The sequence below is a fragment of the Micromys minutus genome (assembly GCF_963924665.1).
Source record: "Micromys minutus genome assembly, chromosome: 19".
NCBI lineage: Eukaryota > Metazoa > Chordata > Mammalia > Rodentia > Muridae > Micromys > Micromys minutus.
In genome coordinates this window covers 38390210-38404718 of record NC_137954.1, presented here as the reverse complement: position 1 = coordinate 38404718, position 14509 = coordinate 38390210, and the positions used below count along the sequence as shown (strand labels likewise).

The window sequence follows — 14509 nt, the reverse complement described above, 5'->3', positions numbered from 1 at the left end:
AGATCCACCTGCCTCTGTCTTCAGAATGTTGGGCCTGAGGGGCTTTGTGCTTGGGAAGTCCCACAGCATACACAGTTTCCTGACACCTAACTTCACACCCTCAGCAGGGGGTTCTGATGGACAATGTGGCTGAGGAAGATGGCAGGCAGGTGTTTGTTAAGAAAAGAACATGAGTTCCTGGGTAGACAGTGGGCAACACATCTTCTGAAGCAAGTTTCACTTCATGGTCATTGAACTGCACCTACCCCTGACTTATTCATCCTCCCCTGAACTCAAATGTTCTTAAAGATGTATCTTCAGGAACAAAGAAATAGCACCCACCCTGCTCAGATGCTGCTGTTGCACTGATCCATCCACCCGAGCTCCATGGTTGGACTTTCTGGTGGTTCTCTCTCATTGAACATACTATTCTTCTTGTGTGTGTCTGACATGTATTTCCATTTGTTAGTACCAGGCATGCCATCCAAAGTCCAGGCATACTTTCAAACAGAAGCGCACATGTAATTTTAGGAAACAAAAATCTTTATTAAAAAAATAACTTACAAATTGAGAGAACGCTCTGTTTCCTTTGTTCATGGGTTTGCGGCCCGAACTGTAACTCTACAAGACGGTTCATGTCACAAACTGCATTGCTGAGCAGTTTCTGTTCCATAGTCTGTGCCAGCATCAAACACCACACAGACATAAAACTATTGAAAATAAAACATTTCAGCCGAGTTGGGCATAAATTTATATATATATTTATATTTTTATATATATAATTTCAAATCAGCTAACAATTAATGTCACCCTTAGTCAAAACTCAAGTCCAGCTAATCTGAGGCCTACATGGTCTGAATACAACAGCCTTACGCCTCTCATACAATATTTAAAATATATTTAGCTTTCAAATGCATTTATAAGGTACATCCATAGTGAGAAAATAAAGTCTTAAAACTTAAATACAAAAGTCACCAAGTAAAAAACTTGAGGAAACATGGGAGGGTCTATTGTACACATGTCCGGAAGAGCCTGTCCTGGTGCTAACTTTGATACACAGCACTGGCTGCGCGGCACAACACGGCACAGCCCTGCCTGCTGCAAGCTGTCAGGATGAGCATCCGGGTGACAGTTATCTTGGCTGGAGAACAAGAGACAGGAAGCATGGTCACATGCCTTTTCCTCTTCACATCACTCAAGCAACCAGACCCAAAGCTACATTGCTTTCTTGAAGAAGCCACAGGGCCCAGCTGTCCCATTGGCAACATGCATATGTCCCCACGCCTGTGCAGAGTGGTCACTTGGTGTTCTGTTCCAGGGCAGAGTACTCTGTCTCTGATACTCTGGAGGCATCAATGAGCTTGGTGAGGCCTGTTTTGGCTGAGTACTTGAAGATGAAGGCTTTCATCAGCTCGTACCTGTAGTTGCGGTTGATGAAGCTGTAGAGCACAGGGTTGACACAGCAGTGCACCAGGGACAGGCACTGTGTGACATGCAGCGCTGTAAAGAGCACATTCTCCAGCTGGCAGGTGAATGGGATGTAGTGCAAGATGGAGAAGATGTCAAGCAGAACCACAAAATGGTACGGCAGCCAACACACCAGGAAAACCACCACGTAGGAGAAGATGATCTTCCGGCTGCTGTGCTTCTCTTGGTCGCCTGATGCTGACATGGCTCTGGCGAGCAGAAAGTAGAAGATAGCAATGATGGTGAAGGGGACAGCAAAACCCAAGATGACAGAGACCAGCTCCATGCCAATCAGCCACTCCTTGATGCTGTGCTCGGGGTAGAAGGATCTGCAGTAGGTCTCGTTGTTGGAAGCAGATGTGACTGTCTTCAGGTAGTAGGTATCAGGCAGGGACACAAAGAAGGCCAGCAGCCACACGAAGACACAAACAACACGGCGTACCATCTTCTTCTTGTAGCTGGAGGTGCTGGTGAAGTAGGTGATGGAGAGATAGCGGTCCACGCTCATGCATGCGAGGAAGAAGATGCTCCCAAAGAGGTTGATGGAGAAAATGAGGTGTGTGATCTTGCACGTGAGCTCGCCCATGGGCCACTGGTTGTGCTGCACGAGACTGACCACCCAGACAGGGATGGTGATGACAACCCACAGATCTGCAATGGCCAGGTTCAAGATATAGCAGTGTGTGTCGTAGCCTGTGGTCTTGGCCTGGATGTTCACCCAGACCACCACAGAGTTGGCAATCATGCCGATCACGAAGATGAAAATGTAGATGAAGGAGAGGGTGTACAGAAGCACGTTCTTGTTGGGCATGGTGGGACACTGCACGGTGTCCACCATGATGCAGTCGCTGCTGTTACATGACCAGTTGATGTCAGAGTAGTTTCCAGGCTCTGCATAGTCAAGCAGATGCACATCCATGGTCCTGAGGTGAGCAACCAAGTGACCTACAGCAAAGACAAACAGGAGAGATGCACAGACAAGATCATTTCACTAGGAAAACCCTCAGGTCTCAGTCAAAACACTGTTCTGGGGCACTGAGGATGCTCATCTGCTTTGCTTTTGCTCTGTAGTGTCTTCACAAAGAAAGAAAAAAAACAACCATTTTAGACTGCAAGAGAGAAAATCAAACACACCCTAGCTATGGCTACATGGTGCTGGGGAGGGGCTGTGTTTGTTTTCTGTGGCTTTTCACGGCTGTGTTATCGAGGCATCAGCTTGGCTGTGTCCTAGGTGTGAAATCAACATGATACAGGGTCCAAAGAAATGTCAGACAGTAGGGCCTTGGCCACAGCAATGTTGATGGTCCGCCTGTACTCAGCAGAAGTCCACAGAGCCATTTTACTGACATTCCCAAGAGAGCCAGGGTTGATTTGCTCCTGGCATGAGAAAGTGCTGCTTTGGTGTCTTAATGGAAGCACTTCAAATCCTCTCCTTGTTTGCATTTAAAACGGGACACTGTTTCTTTAGTCCTTTTTGCAATATCCATCTGCTAACCTGGATCCTCTCTGGGTCTTCTGCCTCCCTCGAGTGCCAGCCATATGATTGTACCCCAAACTTGCAGACTCTGGGCTTTTCAACTGAGGGCAACCAGCCAACTGCCGCAAGCTCTCAGCCTTCGCCTGGGTTCACATTTCTTACTCAAGTGACTCAAGAGCATTGTGAGCCAAGACTTGAAGCCCGTAAACCACCAGCCACCTGCTGTATCTCTGAAGGGTTGATGGACCCCGTTGACTGACGTCCCTGCTGACCTGCCTGACCTGAGGCCAACACTCTTAGCTGTCATCATGTCACACCTAGTAAGAATTTGGCTCCGGGGTGGCACTATGCCTGGGGTAATTTCTGCACACACACTGTAGGAACTGCCAGGAGTTGACTTCTATTGCCCATCTGTTCATGGTTCTGGGACAATTGCCTTTGTCATTCCTCCCAACCCACACCGCATGACTAGAATGGAGAGACATCCATTCCTATGATGACACCTATCACTGGTGACGGCTGAAACAGAGCCAAGCTTGTCTTTCAGGTTCACTTGAGATGGACTCTGGGTTACAAATGAGAACTCCCACGGGCCAGCGGTTAGTGGGTCAGTGCCTAGGTGGCTAACCCCGAGGTATGAAAAACCACTATAGCCAGGATTTGCACATTCCTGGGTGGGATTAGTGACTTCTCAGTCATGTTTCAGCTAAGATTTAACCATCTGTGACTGCTGCCCCAGGACAGAAGGGCACGACCCAGAATTTGGGGAGCAGCAGTTACTCCCCAAAACTCTCCCTCCAGCACCTTCCAGGCCAAGAGAACAGAGTACTATATGGTTTAAAGTAGCCAATTACCTGCTTTAGGAAAGCCTGGCCCCGTTGACTAGAAAGCTAGCATTGGGCTCTTAGTGGTATTAAGGACCCAGCAGAAAGGGAGTCAAGAGCTGGTGACCGACAGCTAGTCAGAGGGCTTTCTCCTTCAACAGCAATGGGATCTTGAAAGGAGATAGCATCCAATGCCATCCATGATCATTCCAAGTCCCCAACCTACAGCAGGTGACCCACTCCTAAACCCCAGTTAAAGAGGACTGCCGACAGGCTCTGAGGGGCTTCCTGGAAACCTAACTAGACTCTATGTCCTCAGCAGCTGATGGAAGATCTGGCCTTCTGTGACAACTTTATCCTCTCCCCCTTCCGAGGATCTCCCATGGGAGGAGAGAGTAATGGTCCGCATAGATGTCTTCGCACAAGGATCCTAAGCTCATGCACTTTAGAAGTTGCTGGTTCTGTCCTATGTCACAGTCCTGAAAGCTCCAAGAGGACACTGGATGTCTGGGCTACAGAGAGTACCTTCCAAAAGATGGGGCCTCAGTAACTTACTAGACTAGTCTCTAGGAAGAGTGCTAACCCCAATTCTCCTAGTACTGCTATACACAGAGACACACACCACATACACACACATAGATATACACAGAGAGATAGACACACAGAGAGACACATATACAGACACACAGACACACACTATACACACACAGATAGAGACCCACACAGTCAGTCACACATACCACACAGACAAACACACACAGACAGACACAGACATACACTGGAACTGACTCTCCTCTCTGAACTCATGACTTGGAAGGAACAAAGCAAGAATTCTGTCCTGCACAACTCCAGGGCAAGAATTTTTTACTTCTTTTCTTTTATTTCATTAAAATAAGACACATGGTGGCATACACCTATTCATTCAGTACTCAAGAGGTGGAAGCAGAAAGATCAAGAGTTCAGGGTCATCCTCAGCTACATAAGAAGGTCCAGCCTGGACTACAAGAGGCTCAGTTTGGACAGAGCCCCAGTCTACTCTGACTGAGAGCCTCTAAAGAGCATCCGAGGTTGGACAAAGAAAGGATGACAATGAAGACCAGAAAATGCTTGACTGGAAGTGGAGTGAGCCTGTTCTTTGTAGCCAGTCATGAAGGCTGAAAACCGAAAGAAAGAACTGGACTCAAACCTAGACAGCTTGACCTTAGGTCCGAAACCTGGCCTCCGGTTTTCTCCTCACCAGGAGGCATCTCCTGGCTCCTACCTCCCTTGCCTTCAGTGCCCAGATATGCCTAGTGCTGGCAATGGTCCTAGAAGGCCCCATGCAGTGCAGGGGACAGAAGGAAAAAAGTGTCTGCTTTCTGCATCCCTCCACTGTCCCTGCAGAGTCAACTCTGATTCCCATGTGCATCTGCCAGTCTCAGCTTTTCTCAGATCATTTCAGCAGTGGATGGTAGCAGGGGCTTGGGGACCCCCATCCAGCCCTTTGGTTTTTACTCTTGAGAAAAAAAACCTGGGCTTTGTGACCACTGGATCTCAGAATTACAGTTGTATTTCAGGGACAGACATAGAACCCCAGCAACAGCCTTCTGCCTGTCCCTACTTCTGAGGCTCCTTGGCACTGTGGAAAGTCTCAGGCAGAGGTGGAGCTGTTAGGATCCCATTCTGACAGACAGAGCTGAAGCTGGTGACTCCTCTTGTCACTGTGGCTACCCGTCACCTACAGTGGGCAGCACACAGTCCAGGAGCAGAGAATCTCATCCTGACCACTGCCCCCTGATTGGATGTCTCTTTCCTGCTACAGAGGCTCCTGGAGACCAGACCCTTTCTGATTCCAACAAGCAGCTAAAGAAAACAAAATATCAAAGGCAAAGATGTCAAAGGGCCACCTGCCTGGCCTTCGTCAGTTGGACATCTTTCATGCATTACAGTTTAGAAGCAAATAAGAATGATTCCAGAAAAAAGCCAGTAACAGGACAATCCATCTTCTTGGGGACAACAGGAGCTGCTTGTCACCTGTGAGTGGTCTGCAGTCACAGAACTTATGCAAAACATCAGGTGTGTGCCATCTTAACACTAGTGATGCCTGCCTCTAGATGAAACAAAGAGCCTTCCCCCATTTCTTGCTTATCCCTCAGCAAATGACCTTTGGCCTTTCTGACAGAAACAGAGTCATGCATGACACAGCAAACTGAGGAATATCCACCCGTAGTCCTTGAACTCCAGTCCTGGCCAAAGATCTCAGGGACAATCTGAAAGAGCAGGCCAGTGGGGGGAAGGGGAGACTCTAACAACCTCCCAGAGAGCTCTGCATGGGGAACTGAACTCCTTCCAGCAGACAGAGGGCATTCCCAGGAAGTTCATGAGGAAAGAATTATATTTCATACAAACCTGCTCCTTGAGTCCAAAGTTAATGTCTCTTGGCCATCATGATAGTATGTTTATGCTGGCAACAAGGAAGGGCTCACAACCAAAGAGACTAGAAAGAGGTTTCTCCACCCTGCCCAATCACCTCCGGCTGGCTCCTTCCCTGTAAAGAGTGATTTATGGGGTCCCCTCTGCATGTGGCCTCATTTTTGAGCACCCAAAAGTCCAGTCCTGGGAAGGCCTGGATGTGACCCATCTCAGATGCTTCCCGTGTATCCGTCTGGGTAGGAAGTGCATGGGGGAGGGAGGAATAGAGCCCCAGAATGAAGACTTTACTCTTTAGTTTTACAAGTTCACAAACCTCTTCTTAAGATACCCACAAGTTCTCAAACCTGCATCCTAGGTATCGACTAAAGTGACATTCGTTTACCAGCGAAAACTGCTGGCCGAGTGAATGCCCAACAATAGCAGCCTAGCAAGTGAGTGTGGAATACAACACAGCTGTAAGCAGAGAGGGGGCGGGAAGGGAGAGTGACATTGAAGAACAAGGGTAGGAAATGAATGCGTGCTGCTAAGCAAAAGGCAAAGAAGCAGATGTGTGGCACGCAGCACAGTCCCATTGATGTCGGAGAAAAGGCAAAATTATGAGGGTTTTTTATATGCAAATACATGCATAGAAAGACACAAAGACCGGTAATGAGGGTAGGACTTTGGGGCGGGGGAGTAAATAGGAGCCATTCCAAGAGGCAGCCTGGTCTTACTCCAGAAACACCCAAATTATTGGAAAACTTACATCAAAATGATGTATGTTTTAGCAGGGGCGGGAATGAGCCGCTGAGCATCAGACGTGCATGCTCTGCCTTTCTGGACCACAGAGGTCACTAAAACCGAAAGCCTCCTCCAGAGGCTGACTCCTGACTCATCCGCTCTTGTCCATCAATGACTCCACCAATTCTCTGCCCACAGTCAGCACTAACATCTGCAGCTCTACCATGGGTGCACAGCCTAGCAAGTGGCTCAGCCACGCCTCCCAGTGCCAATGGTGAAGAGGAAGATGTTCCTCAAAAATATGCCTCTCGCTTCTAAGGTTCACTCCTCTCCAAAAGATGTCCTGGATAACACCCAGCTGCTGCGAGCAGCCTGCGGTATCCAGCTGTTTTCAACTGGCTCGCCTAAGCTCCTTAGCATGCTGGGACAGCACCAGAATTAGAAGCTTCCAAATTTAGAGTCTCCATGGGGTGGCGGTTTGGGCTGCAATCCATATGTCCTTATCCCCCAGATAGATCCTCCGACAGACTGCCAAGTATGTTCAGGTGTCTGGCTAAGGTTCACCAAATTGCCTCAACATGTTTGCCACATCCCATTGGAGATGAGAAGACCTTTCTCAGTCTGGCTCTGCCTCATTCCTCCCTTCCACAGGCTTCATGTCCCAATGCATCACAAAGCTCTCCTCACTGCTGCGCCTCCTCCCCACTGGTCTCATGCTTAACCAGTGGAGAAAAGTGACTTGATAAAGTCCATCAATGCTCCAGGGGGCAGGTAGCCTGGGCAGCAGCCCGGGGTACACTGATCATACAGAGACTTGGCTGTGACCCTTTTCCAGCTGACGTCAGTTGATCTCCTCTGGAAGGCACGGCTCTGGGACATGAGAAGCTGCCAAGCCATGATCACCTCCGCCAAGCACCCACTATCAAAACAAGGTCATCCTGGAGGCACAAAGGTTTGTTGCCCTCTCAGACATGGGTAGTAAGGTGGGGAGCCTACAGGAGAATGGAGGTGAGCCGGGGATGTCACAGAGCATTGCTGAGAGGCAAGTCGCTGTCTCCCTGAAGGAGAGAAGAGGCCAGAGGCTGTTTTCTGATTGTGTGGCCTATGTCCCACATAGAACTTCCTGGAGAACTCTGTGGACTCAAGTCTGAAGGTAGTATTTATCCAGCCTGGCTTCCTCATCTACACCTCTGAAAATAGATCCAGGCAGCTGGTAAGACACAAGGGATGAACACAGAAGTATCTCGTAGGAGCTGGCCTCAACAGCTTCCACTCGGGCCCTGTGTTACAGGAACATGTTTTCATTTGGCTGGGACAGTCTACAGAGAGTGTTTCACTGAAGCAGGAGAGTCTGGCCACCACTGCAGAACCACGAGGCAACTGTCCAATCATGGAGGTGATGGCTGCAATGTTACCCACTAACCAACTCCCCTACTCAGTCTACTTGAAACCTACACCCAACCTGGGTGACAGCCACCCAGGTAGCTCTCTGCAGCTAAATACTAGTCTTGAGTGCAGAAAGGGGGCTGTGTCTATCCCCCAGTACTGAACCAATGAGAAACGGTGCTGTCCTGACCACACATTTCACTGTGGCCCCGAGTGACCTCCCTCCATGTAAGTAAGGAACTGCTTTGAATTATTTGGGAACCCAAAAAATAATAATAAATAAGGTGAGAAAAAACCCACACACTGATTCCAATATGGGTCACCTATCCCCGGGGGTTCTTGACTAAACTTCCCACCAACACAGGAGACAGCATCCTACCGTGTGAGCGCTCACAGACATAAGGAACGTCCCGTCCAGAAACCGGATCAGCACCATTGTGCTCAGCAACCCAAGGGAGTAGAGCTGCATCTAGTGGGGAGATCTAGATGTCCCCATACCACACAAAGGCTGCCAGCTGGCAGGATATAGCTTGAGTCTGCATTCCCACCAGCTCAGGACCCCGGGCAAGACAATAGGAGGTTCAGGGTTCCCAAGCCATGCTAGGAAGCTTAGTCTTTTCTTATATACCAACCTTCAGGCTGGCTGAAGAGAAGATGCCTGCTTCCCATGCGGCTCGGGGCTCCACATGGAACAGCTCAAGGCCCCTAAGATAGTCTCCATATCTCCCACCTGGGAACTGGGGAACAAAACACTGTCCACTCCCAACCTACTTGTTCTTTGAGAAATTGTCACTATAAAATTCCACATCCCCTGGGATGTGTTTATAAGAAACATTTTTTTTTTAAAGAGAAGTTTAGGGAAACACAGTCTAACCCTCTCCCTTTTTAAAAAGTTCTAAGTGAGTAGTTTTTGTTTTTTTGTTTTTTGTTTTTGTTTTTTGAACAAGGAAGGCAGCAGCTAGTTAATCCCTGCAGAAAATGTCCTTACCCGACACCTGGTCCCATCTGCCTCTTTTTTAGGCTGTTTGCTTCCATTGTAACAAAAGATAGGTGTCCTAAAGCCTGGGGAGTTTGAAAACAGTCATTACTACACCTGTTTATCAATTTTATCTAAGCACATAGATTTCAATTACCAGACTTTTTGTTTGTTTACTGTTTATTTATTCTGAGACACAGTATGAAGGCATATCCCAAGCTGGTCTCAAACTCACAGCAATCTTCCTGCCTCAGCCTCTGGAGTTCTGGAATGACAGGCGCACACCCAACCTAACAGTCAACAAGAAACATTTTAATACCCCAACAGTCCTTAGGAATCCCTGGTTGCTTAATTGAAAAGTACAAATGCCTTCAGGGCCCAAATTCCATTCTGTTTGCTACAAAACCTCAGAAAGTGAAAAGTTCCTGAAGTTGCTGAGGCCCTTTGCTCCTCCCTCAGTGACTCTAAAAGTTTATAAAGGAGTGGTCCTTCAGACTCAGCTCTGAGTAACTTCAACCTACTTCCCTGTGTAGATTTGAAAATTAGAGCACCCTGCCTCAAATCCTCACACAAAAAAACCACTGTTCTGGCTGACCAGGGTGTTTTGTGGTCTTTCTTTCTTCTTTGTCGTCTTCTTTTTTTCTTTTTCTTTTTTTATCCTATCTAGAAAGCCTACCCTTGGCTGGCTCTGGGTCTGATTGGAAGTCATAATAACTTCTTAGCTCCCTGAGGATTCCTTATTAATACTGGATAAGCTCACCTCCAAAGCCCTGACTCAGTTAAGTACAAGTATATGCAGCCATATAACTTTCTGGAACTTGTGTGTGTGTGTGTGTGTGTGTGTGTGTGTGTGTGCACGAGCGCGCTGTGCATGCTCCTTTAAACACAAACTGGAGGAGCCCAACAGGCAGCTAGCAAGCAGGAGACTTTCCCCAGTTTTCCACCTCTGCTCGCAGACAGCTCCTTCCAGCCCCTGCTGCCTCCTAAAGGCTGTGGCTCAGCTCTGCAGAGAGCAGCACGGTGTTTACGCCTCAGACTGGGGGAAATTAGAGCAAAATGTTTTTAAGCTGGAGTTTGTGCACAGCTCTGGATAAAGAAAGAGTTTTCCTTCCATTTGGGACAAGCTCCTATTCGGATGTGAGAAAGACCTGGGCTTTATCCAGTTCAAATCTGCAGCGAGCCAGGCACAAAAACCAGAACCACCCCCATTCCTCCTTTCTGGTCCTATCCAGTTGAGCTCCTCATTCTCCTGAACTAAATAAAGACCCACAAAGCCAGCATCTGCTTCTTCAAAGAAAAGCAGTTTCCACAGGGGCACAGCACAGACCGGGGTGTCAGGGATGCCACTGACCGGAGACACCTTTAAAAAGATGCTGACTCCTGCTCCCCTTCGAGACAATTAATCTCGTTTGTGAGCAAATGAATAGAGAGAGAGAGAGAGAGAGAGAGAGAGAGAGAGAGAGAGAGAGAGAGAGAGGAAGAGACAGCCAGTCTGTCTTTCACAGTGCTTCATTCTCCAAGCAGTCAGCAACCAGGAGTCTTGGCTGACCACGGAGCCCCTGACCTCAGGGCAGTCCTAACTCCCAGCTACCCAGTGAACCTTTATGCACCCTAACAAAAGTCAGCAACACTCACAGGCCACTTGGAGAGTAGAATTAAGTTATAAAATGCTAGACTTTCAGTGCCTCTTTTTTTTTATGGTCCCAGTTGAAGTTGGACAATACCTTCTAGGAGGATAATAAATATTCAATGTTAGATTAGCAGGGACACCATGAAGAGATAAGGTAAAGAGTAGCTAACATTCAATTTACAACTTCCAGAATTCAGGAGCTGTGAATTAATCCATCCCCACCCCCAGAGCACGGAGTTTAAACTCATCTTAGACTCAGACGGCTCAGCCCAGTTGTCTGGTCCACTGGAGGATACCTCTGAACATATCCTATGCCTGTCTGGAAATACGCTTGTGTTTTTACAGCCAGGTCTACGTATTTCCAATCTGATAAGAAGAAGTGGGAGTGGGTAAAATGTCGGTACCAAGCTCACCCTTAAGTCAGCTTTGGGCAAGCTCAGTGGAGCATTCCCCAGTCTCTGCAAAGTTTCCCTGCGTCCTGGAACTTAAGTACTTGCAGAAACAAACCAGAGTCCAGTAGCTAACAAACACACACGGAGCTTTCCCTCCACAAGAATCCCTCCAAGCAGAAGCTATAGCTTGCGATGCAGGCAAGCAGCGCTCAATCAGCTTTGAGCTTTCCAAACCGGACCTGCAGGCTCTAAAGTCCCCATCTCAGAGTTCTCAGAAAAAACCCAGTTCAGTAAGGTCGGGAGCCCTGTCCCTTGCCGTGGCTGCTCGGTAAAACTGTCCCAGAAACAAGGCTTTCTTACCTCGGGGCTGCCTGGGCTGTGATTTGCCTTCCTGGCTTTGAGCGCTGCAGGCTCCTTCGGTGCTGAGCAGTTTGTAGCAACTGAGATCTCTCAGGGCTCCGGACTTGCCTTTTATATACACTGCAGGAAAGTGCCTCTAGGTGGCAGTTTTGCAACCCTCATCTCCACCCCCCACCCCCCCCCCCCCACCACAGCGAAGGCATGCAGGCTTGTACAGGCGCACACGCCCTCCTGTAACCCTCTCTAGGTTGTTGTTTCCTGCACAAACACATTCTTGGGAGCCCTCAAATCCCTTCCTTTGCAAAGGCGGGATCCTATTGGGGGAAATGTCCGCAGAAGAAAAACCAGAAGTCCTAGTACTTTGCAAAATGATCAAATATTGATTCTGTCCCAGGTATAGCTTTAATAACCCCACGAGTCCCTTGAGCTCCTTTGAATGCCTGTAGCTTCAGGGAAGACTTTGTTCCCAAGACAAATTACTCTGAACTTTTGAACTTCGCTGTTGGTTTGTCAAACTTGCTCTTTCTTTGTCGATGCCTCCTGAACAGAACTCACATTTTGGAAAGGGAACCATTAATCCACCCCGTACGGCCATCACCCAGAAGTGAGGGAAAGTGTCTTTAGGTTAGATTCTGCTGGGATTCTTACTCGAAGTCCTTGAGATGGCGTTCTACAGGGCAGAGCAATGCCAGTCACTGGAAAGGTCTTGTCGCAGGTGAGGGGGCAACCCTTTTATCGTCATAGTGAGCTCAGCCAACTTGTATCGCCATCATCATCTTTATCAAAATCTGATCAAGATGCCTCTTGTTAAGATTCCCTGTAAAAATGTGTCTCTTGCAATGGCAAGTTAGTAAAAAATCAAGCATAGAGTGATCCAATCTTTTATTTTTAAAGCCGTGTCACTGTAACGCCTCCCCAAGTGCTACCCCCACCCCCACCCCCCAAGGGCTGGCGGTCGCTCGGCTCTCTAGCCCTCCCGGACTTCTGAAAAGCAGTTACAGTGCCTGGCGTTGAGACACCGTCTGTACGCAAAATCTCCTGCCTGTGCTAACACTTTCTGAGTCTGTTTTCTAAGTCTCCCGAGAGTGGATGCTGAAAGGAACCCGATTCGGAAGGTCAGAGTCTCACGTGGGCTAGAGAAAAACCTTAACAAAAGAAGTGGTTTGTTTAAACAGTCTTGCACTTTACTCCTGGCGGGGCAGATCCTGCTCAGTGGGCTCCCGAGGAGCACACCTGCTTTCCAGGCTGTGGGAGGGGTGTGTGTCGGCAAGGAGTAGTGTGAGATCTGGGTGGGGGGTCATGCAGCCTCCTGGGGTGACTGTGACCACACTGCAGGGGAGAGGTGCTGAGGCCCGTGGGCGGGGTCTGTGGCCCGGAGGTGTGGTCTGTGGTCTCAAGGGTGGATCCGGGTCTGGCTAGAGGGGGGCGGTCCTAGGACCACAAAGACTGGTCTGTGGCCTCAAGGGGAGGGAGGTCTGAGTCAACAGGGAGGGTCTGTATGCGCAGGGAGTGTCCTACAGCGTCAGGCAGGGACCTCTGAGGCCTCAGGGTCAGAAAAGGGTCTGGGGCCTCGGGACCCAGCTGGGCTATCCTGCCCCAGGCCTTCTAGCCTTCATTAACTGAAGACGCCGCAGGATTTGCTTTAGAGCAATCCGCCCCAGTTTGAGATGCCAAAGCGCTTGCGCATCTCAGCACGCCCAAACCCGGGGCCAAATCCTCCACAAGGGAGGCTTCTGATCGCCTTTGTCCAGAGCCCTGCGCCGTCTTGGAGCAAAGCAGAGACCTGCCCTCGTGCGGCCATCCCAGGATGTCCACAACCGGGGACCGCTCTGCTTCCCACCAGGATACATGGACCAAGGCCGATCACAGAGACTGGACTTCCCTGCGGGAAGTGCTCTGTCTACAGCAGAGCCACTTTAATCAGAACATGCACTTGCAAAGAAGAAAGATGAAAAGTAATTTGTTTTTTTTTTTAAAAAAAAAACAAAAGGTATGCAGCCACCCTGAGTGTATATAGTTCTGCTCCTTGCTGGAGCATCCTGCCTCTGAGATCCTGAAGCCTCGTCTTTTCTCAGAAACAGGGGTGAGGGGTAGACAAGGTGGTTCAGGGGGTAGAGAATCTGGGAGCCAGGCCTGATGTGGTGATGATCCTGAGTTGCATCCCCAGAACCCAAATGGTGGAAAGAGCGAACTAATTCCCAAAAGTTGTCCTCGGACCTCTGTGTGTTCACACTGAAGTGAGAGAGGAGAGAGAGAAAGAGAGAGGGGTGGGAGGAGATATGAAGGAGGAGCAGGAAGTGTTTTCTAAGACTCCAGAAAAGATTGACTTGGTACGGTTAAGGTATAGAATAAGGTCCTATTAATGTCTCCTTCCTTTGGCCAGGAGCCTGCCTCGTGAGACACACAGGAGAAGATGGTCTTCCATGCAGCGGGCAGAGTGAGAAGGGTTAGGTATCTCCCAGGCAGCTCCACCAACTTCCCTTCCACATACACCTAGACTCTGAAGCTAGACCCATACAGCAGCGGTTCTCTCAGGAACCGGTTCTCCTGTTAGCATGTCATTACCTCCTGCCTGAATCCCACCCACTCAATGCACTGTCACCCCCAAAAGGCCAGGACTGTAGCGAGCTGGGTCCTGTTCCCAGCCTACAGAGAAGTGCGGACTAGGAATGTTGAGTTACTGTGAATATGTCTGGAGATCTTCAAGCAGCTGGCCTGGGGACAAAGCATTGCAATGTCATTATGCTACAATCCAGGAAGAGGCGTCATCCTCCAGCGGCCAGGCAGGACAGAAGTGCTTCCTGCTAAACAGGACGCCCCCCCCCCCCCATCGAATTACTGCAATACCAGATCCCTTCCTTAGAGGTAAAGTCAGTTGGTGCCTAA

At 49.0% G+C, this 14509-nt stretch overlaps 1 protein-coding gene across 1 annotated transcript; it reads right to left on the bottom strand.

The window, feature by feature from the left end:
- Positions 1–544: 544 nt before the first annotated feature.
- Positions 545–11692, bottom strand: ACKR3 (atypical chemokine receptor 3). The gene is made up of 2 exons (XM_080933053.1): positions 11624–11692; positions 545–2391 (listed from the first exon to the last, which is right to left on the bottom strand). Exon 2 carries the CDS (start codon positions 2363–2365, stop codon positions 1277–1279), a length of 1089 nt encoding a protein of 362 aa, XP_080789179.1. The 5' UTR covers positions 2366–2391; positions 11624–11692; the 3' UTR covers positions 545–1276.
- Positions 11693–14509: the final 2817 nt, after the last annotated feature.